Raw genomic sequence first — 15,686 nt, 5'->3', positions numbered from 1 at the left:
ATTTTAAATTAAATAGATTGTTATTGGCCCAGTATTAGATGCTGTACACGGGGTGTATGTCAGTGGACGTCATAAACATGATCTCTGTTGTAGATGTCTCGGGACCACGCCCACTATCAACACCAGCATGCCGATGATCCACACGCTGCGGCTTATGTAGCATGTTTGTTGAAAAAAGCTATTCCAAGTATGCATGTCCATTATAAGACAATAAATTGTTGATCTCTTTACTTTAGCCTCCTAGAGATTAAAATGAATTCTAATTATTGTGTGCTGGGTCCTAATCACCCACAGGTTCTTCCTGTTGTGTAGGGGTGACTGTTAGTTATAATGTGAGATGAACAATAGGTTGGTAGTGGACTAGTGGACTCGAACCAGAAGACCCAGGTTCATATTCCACATTGTGTCCCTGAGCAAGACACTCAACCCTGAGCTGCTTCAGGGGGACTGTCCCTGTAACTACTGATTGTGATTCGCTCTGGTGTCTGATAAATGTAAATGTAGATTGTTAGTTGTGTTAGTTCGTTTTTTCCACCGCATTATGCTGCGTGCTTTCATTTTCCATTTGTCTTCTGTGTGTTTTGGCCTTTTGTCAGGGGCTGGGGTGGAGGACGCATATGCAGACATGGCAGGCATGGGAGATAGTTGTCACCCAGTGGGGAGGCGGCAACGTCACGGGGGACAATAGGAAATGTAGTCCGCCAGCAGCGGCGATATCAATCTGGCAGAATCACAGAGCATTGCAGCAAGGACATGTCAGACAGGAAGGGTGATCTGGGATGCGTGAGTTTGAGAATGGTCGCCACCATTTAATGTTTGTGTCAGGATCCAGTCCAGAAGGGACTACTCCGGACCTGGACTTCATACCAGAGTTTCATGTTTGTCCTGTGTTAGTATGGTTTCCTGATTGCTTTCACTTCTATATGTCTATATAAAGCTGCCCTGTTTGCGTCAGTTCGCCATCGGGTCGTTGTTTGGTGATGTTTCTCCTGTCTCGTGTTAGTGTAATAAACCCCTGTCTCGTGACGTTGTTTGCATGTGTCCTTCTTCCTTGCCATGTCCAGTCATCGAGACAGTAGGTTTTCTTTGGTGGTTGCGGGTCGCTTCCTGGTCATGTGGCTAGCTCTGTGCCTCCTGTTGGTGTGGTGGACGATTGATACCCGTGGCACCCTTTTTTTTTAATTTCCATTTTATTAAATTGCACCTTTGTCCCAAAATATAGCGCGTTTGTCCCTCCCCCTTCTCACCAACACATTGTTTTCATTGTTTTTTAAACCTGAGAAACTTCCTCATAATGGAAGACCAGCGGTCCATCTATTACTGTACTGTAAAAAAAAATATGAAGTGATTGTCATTGTGATACACAGCATCACAGTGCACACATTGAAATTTGTCCTCTGCATTTAACCCATCACCCTTAGTGAGCAGTGGGCAGCCATGACAGGCGCCCGGGGAGATATATATATATATAAGCACTAACCTTAAAAAATGAAGGATGGTGTCTAATCTATCAGATTTACATATACCTTGCTGTTCATAATGGTGAAATATAGTGTTTTTTAATGTGCAGATCAGTCGCCTGGGCCGTAAATGACCATAATGGCAGAGCAGCAGAGTATCTGGCAGAGCAGTAGAGATGTGGAGGATTGGAGGGCGGGAGGCGGTGGAAGTGTGGAGGGGCGGGACAAGGCTGATGAATAATTGGATTGTGTTTCTCGGCGTGGGGGCAGAGGTGAAAGGAAGTTCAGCTCAAGAGGAATGGACGGGTCAGAACCTGCCTTCAGTCATCCACACTGTCAACAGCATCTCTGCTCACACACAGCTCTAATAGGATTGTGTACACACACACACACACACACACACACACACTCACACACAACCCTATTAATGATGCATTATAGTGTGCAGTACACATACAGAAGATAGTACAGTCAGGATGGAGAAGTTCTGGCTCCCTCAGCACCCACACTGAAATTCTAACAGATGGTGGTGCATCTGGTTTTCAATCAGCTAAAAAGGTCATGTCACCCTGCTGCTCAGAGACCTGAACTCGATTATAAAGGCTTATACACCTTCCAGACCACGTGTTCCTACACTGAGCGTAATACCAGGTTTGGCTGTTCTGGAATTCCAAAATGGCAGAATGAGGAACCCAACACCATCAGAACATGTTCATTTCTCTATAAAGAGAAATCCTTGGAGACTCATCCATTCAACAAGTTCAAAAGTCCCTTTTATGCTCCCATCATCCTAAAAGTTTACACAAAAGTGTTCAAATTATTTATATGTAACAGAATCCATGTGGTAGTACCAACGTTCCTATTACCGGTAGGAGTTGCCTTTTACACACACACACACACACACACACACACACACACACACACACAAAACAAAAAAAAATAATCAGAGACAAAGAAAACTAATCAACAAAATATGTACTTTACATATGTGTAAAGTTGTTTTATTGTTATTGTTTCCTGAATAGAAATGGACTCTGCTGCTAAAAATATGGCGCAGGATAATGAGCAGAAGATCTCACACTAGCAAACACACCCAAACTTCGTACACACAGATTACCATCAGACACAGACACACAACTGACACACGAGCACTCGGGAATGTTGGTTGTGAGCAGCATCACGTAAAAAAGCACACAGTACAGTACAACGGTACACAAAAGCCAGATCACATGGGCAGATTATACACACACACACACACACACACACACACTGCGGCTCAGTTGATAAATGATTTGTTTGCCACTCTGCAGCAGATGGTTCTACCTGGGGTCAGACAGTGGTCAGTGGTCAGCTTCGTCTCCGACGGAGCAGCCAGTGGCCAGACACGGTCACCCCGACGGCACATCCAGAGCAGAAAAGCGTGAGCTCCAGAGGTCAGAGGCCGAGCAGAGAAAGTCTGTGGACCCCCAGAGAATATGAACAGAGCAAGGGAACGATATCGGCAAGGGTGAGGGACAAACGCCCTCTGCCCCACTTTATTAACAGTGAGAGACCCTCATATTAAACACAGACCACTATTTACAGCACGAAAAAACCTACATAACCCACATAAGGTGGATTATGATATATGTCTGTCACATCTACTAGTTCCCCCATCAGAGCATTTGAATTACAGTGCCGATAACCTGCATGTTGCTTTAGGTGGTGGGCGTGGTCACGTTTGTATACAAGGGGTATTAGGTATTAGGTTGGTTCAAGCTTGCACGGTAAATGGACTGTAGTACTTATCCTTTCTGGTTTGATTCGCTGCTTGTAAATTTGTTTCGGGGATTGGTAGAGGAGTTTTGCATGTTGTGAATTAGTTTTATTAAATTCAATTTTCAATTCAATCAGGTGATGCATTTTAATTATCATGAAAGAGATGCAAAAATGGATGTTGAGGAGGTGGCAATTCTATTTTAAACCTGCACATTTCCTTTCTGTAACTTTTCATGCCCGACTAAATCTCTAAGAGTGTCATGTATTGACAGGAGGGGGTTCTGTGTGTAGGCTCCTCCCCCTTTAAAAACTTTGTTTATGAAACATCATTAAAGTTCATCTTCTGGGTGTCTCCTCACCACCAAGCAGCCACTTTCTCTGAATCCAGAAGAAATAAATGGCATTAGTGAACACTACATGTTTATCTGCATATCATACAGCCCCAGGAAAATATGACAGTTACTGCATGAAGAAAGTGCTCTCCAGTCACTGTTCTTCTTGAAGCTCTTTCCCAGTTGTAACGATGGCGGTGTCAGTGGTGGCGACACAAACCCTGCTGATGCACAAACCTTCATGAACGTCTAAGATTCTTTAATTCCCCTCTGGCACTGGAGCCGCATTGTGACAGGGTGTGCCATTTAATGACACGAGTCCTAACGCAGCTACTTAAGCTGTCAGAAAGTTGTGAAAGCCACATTAAATTGGGGATGCAGGTGCTGGAGTCGGGTTCCACATCTGCCAGTGCTGCGTGTTTGCAATGTTGATGGGCAGGTTATGCAAAATAATTATTATTTCTCATTATTATTGCTTTTGAAAATTTATTTTGACGTTCAGGCCCATTCAGGTTTAAATTACAGCTTGTCTGCAGGTCTTTAAAAAATCCATTAGTCTTAATAACGCCACCTAACTCTGTAATTAATTAGGAAATGTCTGTCAGAGGAATTGTGGGTAAAATATGGAGGTTCCGTCATCCTTCATGTGCGCCTTGACCGTGGGAGAAATCTCACGGTTGTTGCCCTTTGTCCAGCGGTCACTTGCCGGCGCTGCCGTGCTGCTTCGTGGGGGGGACGGGGGGGAGGTTCTGTTCCCGAGTTTCATGCCCGGGTATCACCGGCGCCGCCCTCTGCCCCTGGTCTTCTTCTGCTATCCCTGCCACGTCCTTCAGCGAAGCCCCAGGAAAGCAGTTTCATGTCCATCCGGCCGAGCGGGATTCAAAACGGGACTTTACCATAGTATTTACCATAGTAACAACTATTAATTCTCTCCCGATGTTGTTAACTAATGAATGATCTCCTAGAAACGGAATATCCGATCAGTGTTTGAATTAACAAAATTGCTCCGATTGTTTTCACTGCTTTGTGTTTTATTTCAAAACTACTTAAAAAATTTTATTTAACATAATACAGATATTAATTCCGAAATTATAACAGTCCAAGCACACAGTCCTAATTGTCCCAGAGTTTACTGTTAAACCAAGTACTCGAGTTAAGGGTGGATGAGGAGGCAAATAATTCCTGAAATAAAAACAGTCAAAACCACCTCCATTCTACAACGAACATCCGTCCCTTCCATCGTGATATTTTATCAATAAATACATTTTTAAAAATGTATTTAATTCATTTAAAATAAAAATGACATTTTTACGGCAGGACATGCCAGAAAACCCTCCCCAGGGAGGCGTCCTGGAGGCATCCTGACCAGATGCCCCAACCACCTCAACTGGCTCCTCTCGATGTGGAGGAGCAGCGGTTCTACTCTGAGTCCCTCCCGAATGTCCGAGCTCCTCACCCTATCTCTGAGGCTGCGCCCCGCTACCCTACGGCGGAAACTCATTTCGGACGCTTGTATCCTCGTTCTTTTGGTCATTACCTGAAGCTCATGACCACAGGTGAGGATTGGGACGTAGATCTACCGGTAAATCGAGAGCCTTGCTTTCTGGCTCAGCTCCCTCTTCACCACGACAGATCGGTCCCAATCCGCCTGTCGATATCCTGCTCCCTTCTTCCCTCACTCGAGATACTTAAACTCCTCCACTCGAGGCAGGACCTCTCTCCAGAGTTGGCAAGCCACGTTTTACCTTGATCCTGCCATGAAACAAAAAAAAGCTAAGATAAACACACACAGCCCAAACGCAATGAAAATATACTTCTCAATATATTGTGACAATATATGTGTTTTCATAAATTGTGAGTTGTACATAGTAATATATGTTGATATATTCCATAATAATATATTTTATATGTAAGCAATATATAAATATACGACATATGACAGTATATGAAAATACTACAATTATTACCATTTTCATATATTGAATAAATATATTGCTATACTACTTAACATATTATTATACAGGGAGTGCAGAATTATTAGGCAAATGTGTATTTTGTCCACATCATCCTCTTCATGCATGTTGTCTCACTCCAAGCTGTATAGGCTCGAAAGCCTACTACCAATTAAGCATATTAGGTGATGTGCATCTCTGTAATGAGAAGGGGTGTGGTCTAATGACATCAACACCCTATATCAGGTGTGCATAATTATTAGGCAACTTCCTTTCCTTTGGCAAAATGGGTCAAAAGAAGGACTTGACAGGCTCAGAAAAGTCAAAAATAGTGAGATATCTTGCAGAGGGATGCAGCACTCTTAAAATTGCAAAGCTTCTGAAGCGTGATCATCGAACAATCAAGCGTTTCATTCAAAATAGTCAACAGGGTCGCAAGAAGCGTGTGGAAAAACCAAGGCGCAAAATAACTGCCCATGAACTGAGAAAAGTCAAGCGTGCAGCTGCCAAGATGCCACTTGCCACCAGTTTGGCCATATTTCAGAGCTGCAACATCACTGGAGTGCCCAAAAGCACAAGGTGTGCAATACTCAGAGGCATGGCCAAGGTAAGAAAGGCTGAAAGACGACCACCACTGAACAAGACACACATGCTGAAACGTCAAGACTGGGCCAAGAAATATCTCAAGACTGATTTTTCTAAGGTTTTATGGACTGATGAAATGAGAGTGAGTCTTGATGGGCCAGATGGATGGGCCCGTGGCTGGATTGGTAAAGGGCAGAGAGCTCCAGTCCGACTCAGAGGCCAGCAAGGTGGAGGTGGAGTACTGGTTTGGGCTGGTATCATCAAAGATGAGCTTGTGGAGCCTTTTCGGGTTGAGGATGGAGTCAAGCTCAGCTCCCAGTTTTTGAATGTCAGAAATGTATATTTGTGAATGTGGAGATGTTATATTGGTTTCACTGGTAAAAATAAATAATTGAAATGGGTATATATTTGTTTTTTGTTAAGTTGCCTAATAATTATGCACAGTAATAGTCACCCTCACACACAGATATCCCCCTAAAATAACAAACTAAAAACTACTTCCTAATACAACTTGCCTAATTATTCTGCACTCCCTGCATAAACTGAAAAGTTAAAAAAAGTTAAATGACATTATATATTGAAAAAGTCACTGCAAATATATGAGGAAGATTCTCATGTATAGAAACACATTTACCAAGGTAATTTATAACTTGTATAATATAATTCTGGTATTGTATCATAAGGAAGTACATAGTGGCGTAACGTGTGCTTGTGTGTCTCTGCAGTGATCGGCGAGCCGGTGTCCCTGCTGACCTGGTTTAACCCTCAGGGCGAGCGCATCATCTCCTCCCAGCGTGTCGTCCTGCACCAGGAGGGCATCCGCTCTCGACTCACCATCTACAATGCCGTGGTGGAGGACGCCGGCATCTACCGATGCCAGGCCGCGGACGCCACAGGGCAGAGCCAGGAGGCCACTGTGGTGCTGGAGATTTACCGTGAGTTTCCTGCGCTGCAAAAAGCGCACTTATTGATTTATTGATGCAGTCCACTCCGTAGCCCAGCAATGAGTTTCACGATCTCTATAACCATATTGCTTGAACTGGGTTCATTAACATAAGGAATGTGGTTATTTTTAGGATGTAGGTGTCACAATATTAGCCTTATCCATAGCAAAAGAACACTTGTTGTAATTGTCGTGGTAAGAAGTGGCCATATTTGTATTGATATCGGCCAGAGAGGCTGCTGATGTGCCTGAGGCATGCTGTGTAGTGTTGTGCCTATACTGTATGTGCATGTGTCTGCATCATATGTATCTGATTAGTAAGAATTTTTTTCTCTGATTTATTCTAACAGTGTTTCTTATTCGGTTTCTTACACACACACACACACACACACACAGAATGGCCATTACATGGTAATGCTGCAGACCCACGCACTCACTCTGGTATTCACCAACTGTACCCAGAACATCTGGAACAGCAGAGGCGCGTGATGCATATTTTTCATATTTACATGTGAAGAGCGAGCCCCGACCCCACCGCTCGGCCCCGTGGCAAAGCACATCGGGCAGCCTAGCGTTTTTCAAGATGCTATCTGGTGAGCGGTCTGTCTGCTAGCATATGGCGGCTTCCATCCGCCCATAAAGGTATCCCTGAAGGCATCATTAGAGGCGTCAACTTTTGGTGACAAAACAGTTGCGGCGGATGTTGCTGCACTAGTTCAGGGTTCTGGATTGTTATTTGTTCGCTGATGCTTGACCTTCTGGTTATGAGGTCTGATTCAGGGTTCTCGGTGACAACCTTCACACAGCCTTGGGTGCGTTCATCCTGATTGACTGTAAGCTTGATTTTCCGCTTATGCAGAGAAGCTGACGTTCCGGGAGGTGCAGTCTCCTCAGGAGTTCCGTCAGGCAGAGGATGCCGAGGTGGTGTGTGATGTCATCAGCTCGCCTGTACCAGCCGTGTCCTGGTTCTATAAGAACAAAGAGATCTTATCTGAGCCCAATGGTAAGAGCAATCTTCATCCACCCAAGGCTTTACTCCACCACAACACTCATCACACGCTTCAAACAGGTTGCAACAAGGTTACTTTCGAGACAAAAAATGGTTATAATATTTCTTCCAACAATGAAGATCTGCTTACTGACCTGTGTAGGTTCCAGACATGGCCAGTACACAAACGATGTACTTGAGTAAAAGTAGAGTTACCCAGAGTAAAATCTTACTCCAGTAAAAATAAAAGTCCTCCTTTTAAATTTCTACTTGAGTAAAAGTGCATTTTTATGTAAATATTTTTATGTAATTTTTAGTGGTAGGCCATTAATTACTCTGCCACTGATAACTATTAAAATTAGCATGTATTTACATTTACCAGACGCCTTACCCAGAACAACTTAGACTTAGTAGTTACTGGGACAGTCACCTTGAAGACAAGTGTCTTGCTCGGGGACTGTGGCTTCAGACCATCTTTATCTTTTTGACATCTGTGAAAATTGCTGGACTGGATGCTAGTACTTAGTTTGAGTTACTGAGTGTGAGTTTCTGATTGTGAGTTACTGAGCGCTCGCCGATATTGAGAACTGATGCTGAGTTAATGAACTATTGGACTTTTAGTTTTTTATCTACTGCTGTATTCACAATATGATTGTTTTGGGTGATTGTTATATCATCTAACAACTTGAAATTTTATTATGATATTTAATATGATAGATGTGGTCAACACATTTTAAAAAACTGTAAATACTTTAAATCTATTTTGAACACCCCAAAAAAAAGGCACTTCGCTGAAACTCAAGAATCTGTGCATTTTGCACAGCGAATAAAGAAAAAAAAAATAGATTTTTATGAATCTAACTGATAATCTGTCTGCATGTTTGATTTGATGGAGCTGAATGCAAGAAGAACTCCACTCAATGTGCATGATAATAGATTTGATTTTCCAGCATGAGATGTTAAAATCACTTGTATCACTTTTATCGCTTTTTATCACTTTTATTTTTATCACTTTTACTGCTGAAAAACATACATGTTGCCAGATGTAAGATAATCCCATAATGTATGATCATTTTACCCCATCATTTTATTTTATTTAAGAGATCTTTTTTTAGCTGCTGGCACCATACCTAAATATTTAGGATCTGGCAACACTGAAAACATACCATATTATAAAATAATCTGAAATGACTAACACAGCCATCAAATTGAAATGGATAAAATAGCTTTAGCCTGCCACTGGCGTTAGGGTTAGAGGTGTTTCCCTAACCTGTCTAGCTAACTTTGTTGAGAAACTAGCCATCAGAAATTTCCATCAGAATTAAATTGTGCCTCTCCTTGTTTTCTATAGATTAGATGGTGCCCTTCCCTTTTTCAACAACTTTGAAAAAGTCTCTCAAATAAGGCCACGAATGTTCTGGCATTCTGGATTATTACAGGTCAATAGCCTCCCGCTGTAATTTGATTGGTCCACATGTACTTCGTATACGTCATACTACTTCACATCTTAGTTTTAATCTAACAGGTTAAAGGTTTGATTTTTAAGTGTAAAAAAGGAACGATTGCGGACTAAGTTGTGGACTAAAAATTAAGATTTTTGACATAAAATATTCACAAATGTAAATACATTAGTAAAGTGCAGATACACAAAAAACTACTTAAGTACAGTAAGGAATTACATTTACTTCATCACTATCCACTACTAGACATGGCTCAGTGCCATCAAGGCCGGATGTAGCACGGCATGGCCGTCCAAAGATATTTACACCAGAGACGAGTCTCCAGAAACCCTCAGCCAGGATGAAAGAACGAGCATTCGTGTTGAGGGGTTCTTGAACTCTCCTGCAAAAGTGAGCAGCTCAGAGTTTAAAAAAAAAAAAAGTGTCAGAAAGACAATGCCTAAACTGCAAAAGCAGAAAGAAATAACCTTTGGTAACACCGAGATCCATAATTGAAATTCCGAGCCTCGGCTTTGACGAGCTATCGCTGCTTTCCCGGACAGGAGATTAAAAGGTGGCGATTTCGTTTTTTCAACGATTTTTATTCTAATTAAAGTGGAAGGTTATAAATATCGTCCGTGAACAAAGGCGAAAGGATTGGTATTTATCAGCCGTTTATGCCACGGCGGTAATAAAAGGAACCGGAGGCCGCGCTTTTGGCGGCGTAATCCGCGTGCTTCATTCTTTCTGCAGGTTTCCTTGTTTTTGAAATGAAAGTGAATCGCAACGGGGCGAGCCGATAAATGTCTGCTTTATCACTCGCGCCAGGTTCTTAGGATTACAGGTGCCGCGTTCTCTTACGAGCCCGTGCGTCAAACCCTCCGACGCTGGGTCAAGGTGTCCTTTAAAGATAACTTCCCGGGACAAGCGCTGATTCCCTTCTCTTTTCCTCGCCGAAGACCGGTTCCAGGTGCTCCCCAACAACAACCTGCAGATCCTGAAGGTGTCCAAGTCAGACGAGGGCGTGTACCGCTGTGAAGCACGCGTCGAGGCCAGGGGCGAGATCGATTTCCGAGACATCGCCGTGGTTGTCAACGGTGAGTTCTTCCACCAACGTCCTCTTCCTTCCCGTAGCAATGGCTCCGACCATTCTGGCAACAGTTCACTTCCGATGTTGAATTCCCTAGCGAATAGTGACTTTTACCCAGCCCACAAAGTCCGGGTCTGTGCCTGGGTCTGGTGCAGTTGTGCTGCTATTGATTTGTTTTTAGGAAGACAGAAACTACAGCTGAAGGCATCCACTGAGACAACTCCTACTCATGATTCCAGACCACAGGCACACAGCAAAATGTTTTGTGTGCTTTTATTAATTGAATATGTATTTATGTGTTGATGTTTCCTGCGAAAAGGCACTCACTTCTACATTAAAATTTGTTCATTAGATTGTCAAAATAGGGCCCTTAAAGTCAGAAAGCAACCGCTTTTAAGCTGTGCTCATACATGTAGATCACCGGCTCCATCTTTTTTTGTTCTTTAAGTTCTGGATCTGTGTGTTATATATATTTAATGAGGGAGTCATTTCAGTCTTTAATTCCATAAAAAGAGATTTTTCTACTACTCCAAAATGTGCTGTGTTCCGCTCTCTCACTGGGTTCATTCTCTGGGTTCAGGTCCGATTCCTGCCATCACCGTGGCAGCTCCCTCATGTGGAGTTTCCAGCGAAGCATAAAGCTTCATTTCAGCTGACAGGATAGTTGCACTTTGACACAAATGTCAACAGAAGTAGAATGCAGAAGTTATATATCCTACCTTCCAAAGGTTTAGGGGCATTTAGAATTTCCCACATTTGGGTTCAATGTGGGATCTGAATTTAACCCCTTTTATTTCTTTATTCATTAAACCTTTTAAAATAACAAGCCTGTGTTAATCAAATGTTTCCAATGGAACAAAAGAATAATTGCTGCTGATAATGTTTACATTTATGCAGCTATTCATAAACAGTCATTTCCAGCTACCAGAGATAATTACACCATGAAAAATATCTGGACAGGGTTTTTGATCAACCTCATCTTTGTGCATTGAATACTGACATGGTCTGACTGAATATGTTACAATTGTATTCAGTAATGTATTCTATTACTTTATTTGAAACAGTATGTATTAAGAGTACTTTTTAGAGAATTTTTCTTATTGTCTAATTGCGTGTTATTTTTTGCATTAACATGACTATGTATATGGAGACCTTCATTCATGGGGATCTAATGACCAATTAAATGTGGCAGGCGCAGTCAAAATGCACAACAAGAGAAGTCCGGTGTGGGGCTAACCGATTTAGCCCAAAGTACAACATATCCCAGCTGGAACACTACAGTTTTTAAAGTGATTTTACACTGACCTCTAGTTTAATACAACATTTCAAAAATTGATTGTTCCTGTTGGAAACGTCTCCTGACTTTACAGCGTAATATTTGTGACTGAATGATACAACTAAGGAATTGAAAGAGTAAAAAAGGAGGGTGATGGGTGTATCTTCATTTAAGTTCATTTCACTGTCCTGTGTTAGCGAGAAATTAGATTTTTCCTGCGTTAGAGCGTGGATGTGGTTGGTTGGACATAATAGTGTTTCCTTTAACAGAACATAATAACACATACATCTGAGTTATAGAAAAAGGAAAAGGATCCTCATTCAATTTACCATCACTACTTAAAGCTCTCGAGAAGATCCAATAAAGCTGCTCAATGAGGTATGTCCTATTATCCAGGAAACGTGACAACAGGCGCCCGCTGCAGAGACAGAACGCCAAGCTCCACCATCTGTCTGTGTTTGTAATGCAGGACAGGAGGGTTGTGCTCACGTGCAGCGTCAAGCAGACACTCTCCATCACATTGATCTCTGGACAGACTGTTGTTTTAGCTCCTCTGATGTCAAAAATCATCATGGTCATGATTTATGGTGTCATGGATTTCGCAGAAACCACTGTCATCATTTAGATTACATATGATTGAATAATTACTATTCTAACTATGAATTATTATAATGTATATATTCCAGTTTATTAATCAGAAACTTTTATTGTCATGTAATCTGGCCTTTTGGAGACCACAAGGAACCACAAATATCTACAATGTTACAATGTTACAATGTTACAATGGTCACCTAACATTTGGTTGTTAACAGTCATTGAATGGTCCTTGGGAATGGAGGGGCATTAGATATTAATTTAAGCTTAATTGAGTTAAATTAAATATTAACAGTTAAATTATAGTTGTGCAGGAATCTTTTAAGTTTATTAAAAATAGTGAAATTATTAGCTGTGTCAAAATGCATGTTGGAGACCTCACTGCTACCTCATGAGCAGTCGGTGAGATTTGCGTTCCATTTAATATCACCGCCGAAGCATTACATGAAGCCCCGCCTTTTTTGGTATTTTTGAAATGAAGAAGATCTGTCCCAGTTTGCATTTACTTCATTTCCGTCTCGGATATGTGACCCACAAGTCGTTCTGTTCTTTGGACATTTAAGATGCCGACCTCCAAAATTTCTCAGGAGACATTTTTTTTTAACAGCCTGGACTCTTGAGGTGCCCTCAGAGTAGATGGTGGAATGGCTGTGGGTGATCAGCATGTTCCTCTGAGGAAACAGGACCTGCTCAGCCGTGTCGCACACACACACGTGGCCCAGGGCCGTTCTCCTCGACCTCCACCGAAAAGTTTGGCCAAAGTCACGGGCCATTATTCCCTTGAAGTTTCTGCTCTCTTACCCTTAGTTGTGATGTGCTGCTCCTGGGAGGTGGACGTTTTGTGGCGCACATGGTAATTAGTGGATGTTCAGCTCTCAGGTTTTCTTGTTCCTCGTGGGTTCTGACCCACTGAAATGGGTCCTTCTTCTGGAGCTTATTGGCGGTTAAAGTTCTGGGAGAGAAGGCTCATCAGAGGAAAACAGATCTTGGTGCCATCTCTGTAGGCTTCATGAAGATTTATGCAGTGTAAAGGCGTCTCCTTTATGTGGAACAGGTGGAACGTAGGCATTTTAGATGCATCCACCCAATGGTGGTACTGCACGGCTGTTTATACCACCCCGTCGTTCTGACCTGGCCATTTTAACACTTTACAATCCCAAGGTCACATGACCAGTTGCTGCTGAAGGACGTTGCTTAGGAGCAGCTAAATCAGAGAAACTATTTCATGCTGGAATGTAAAGCAACAGTATAAATGTCAGCCATAACACTGCAAAGAGTTTATATGAGCCATGTTCATATAGGCCCATATAGGTGATGCACTGGTACCAAACATGTGGTCTGTATCAGCCCCCGTCTTAGTATGAACTCAATTTATTTTATTTTTTTTCAGAAGCCCTTTCATCTTACTGGTCAAACCAACTCCGCTTCAAAAAGTGTGTTACTCTTACCCACTCGTAAGCAATGGATACCTCTACTATGTTTTGCTCTAACTGGAGTATGTTTTTCATCACTAGTTTAGCTTCTGCAACCCTTTAAAAATCAAAGAGCCATTTGGACCCAGTTTCCACAGAAAAGGAAGCACCAAAAATTCTTTTTGACATGTAAAATGAAGTAACACCGCATATATTATTTTTACTTTCATGCTATGTATAAAAGAACAAGGCTAGTGTGTTGCTTGTGAGAAGGAGTTCACCCTTAAATATATTATGTAAGCATGAAAGAGCAGCAGGTTGCCGACCTCTGGTTTAGTGTTATAGTGTTAGGGCCTGAACTGCGAGGCGCCTGGTTGACTTAATGGCAACCTATTCATGTTCATACGCAGATTTGCACTTTTAACCTTTTAACTGCATTCCTGGGTCAAGGGCGACCAACATCAGGTCAAATTTTAAAGTGCTGGCTAGAAATAAACATATATACTCTAACATCGTAATTCACTTCGGGTTCATTAAAAAGTGGAAATTCTTTGAGGGGAGGCCTGGAATAATTAGGAGAGATGGCATCCATCCCATCTGGAATGATGGTGCTCTCATCTCTAGTAATTTGACCTATACTCTGTACTGAGCGTAGTCCAGGTAGCAGGCAGAGCAGCTTTTCCAGATGCCTGCTGGTCACCTATTAAACCCACCCATGGCTCCTGGTAGTTCCTTTCATCATATAAACTGTATCTGTTCTTCCAGCAAGAACGATACAATTAGATCAACCAATACGTGCTGTTCGTTCATGATAACCTGGTTACGGTTTATTAAATTGAAATCTATAGAAACTATAAAAACACAGAAAACAGAATTAATAAATTAACTTATTTTGGAAGAGTCATTAGAATAAATTATTCTAAATAACTCCTCCTAAAGTGAAAGTGAAGTGATTGTGAAACACTGCAGCACAGCACATGGTGACATGGTGAAATGTGTCCTCTGCTTTTTTTTTCTTGGTGAGCAGTGGGCAGCCATGACAGGCACCCCGGGAGCAGTGTGTGGGGACGGTGCTTTGCTCAGTGGCACCTCAGTGGCATCTTGGCAGATCGGGATTTGATCCCCCTGCGTTCTGATTACAGGGCCGCTTCCATAACCACCATTGAGTTTTACAAAGATTTTGTCAAAAAAAAGGTGGATAATCACAGTCTGATCCTTCTTGGTGACTTTAATGTTCACATAAATAAGTTGGATGATTCTTTAAGCAGAGCCTTTACATCTACTCTTCAATCCTTTGGATTATTGTGGCATGTTCAACCCGTAGTGGTGGACCTACTCTTGTTCTTCTTCTTCTCTGACCAGAGGAGATGGGTTCCGCTTTCTGAGCCTTTCTTCCTCTCAAGGAGTTTCATGGGAGTTTTCCCTTGTTACTGTCATTTTTGGATTGTTCACTATTGATTATTAAAAGCAATCATAAGCTATTTACTGTTTTTGATCACTGAAGTAAAGACAATGTCAAGAGGGACTATTCTTTGCTCAGTTCCTTGGAAGCTATGCTACCTATGGAGGGGTGGAGTCACTGTGATTTAACACTTTTGTCAGTTTTATAGACTGAACTCTGTAAAGTGTTAAATTTGTTAATTAGACTACAGCTCAGATGTAAGCTGAGTGCTCAAGATCAAATTCCTGCACCTTCGTTTATACACAGATACAAGACCAAGGACAGAGGTGGCCACGTAATCAAGAGTGAAGTTCACAAATGCACCCACACCCATTTTATTGCACTGTAGCATTTATTAATTTCACTTGCTGGTTTTATTGCATCAGACCAAAATGTTTCCTCATAGCTTTGTTGCT

General features: G+C 42.0%; 1 protein-coding gene across 1 annotated transcript in view; it reads left to right on the top strand.

Annotated features, from left to right (window-relative positions):
• Nucleotides 1-15,686, top strand: part of LOC114790846 (neural cell adhesion molecule 2) — a 180,157-nt gene that overhangs the window by 126,011 nt on the left and 38,460 nt on the right. Inside the window, 3 exon segments of the mRNA XM_028981244.1 lie at nt 6,813-7,022; nt 7,890-8,033; nt 10,417-10,554. Of these exon segments, the coding sequence (XP_028837077.1) occupies nt 6,813-7,022; nt 7,890-8,033; nt 10,417-10,554 (492 nt within the window).

Source organism: Denticeps clupeoides, chromosome 5 (genome assembly GCF_900700375.1).
Source record: "Denticeps clupeoides chromosome 5, fDenClu1.1, whole genome shotgun sequence".
NCBI classification, from domain to species: Eukaryota; Metazoa; Chordata; class Actinopteri; order Clupeiformes; family Denticipitidae; genus Denticeps; species Denticeps clupeoides.
The sequence above is the reverse complement of the archived record's forward strand: the minus strand, read 5'-3'. Positions and strand labels throughout refer to the sequence as shown.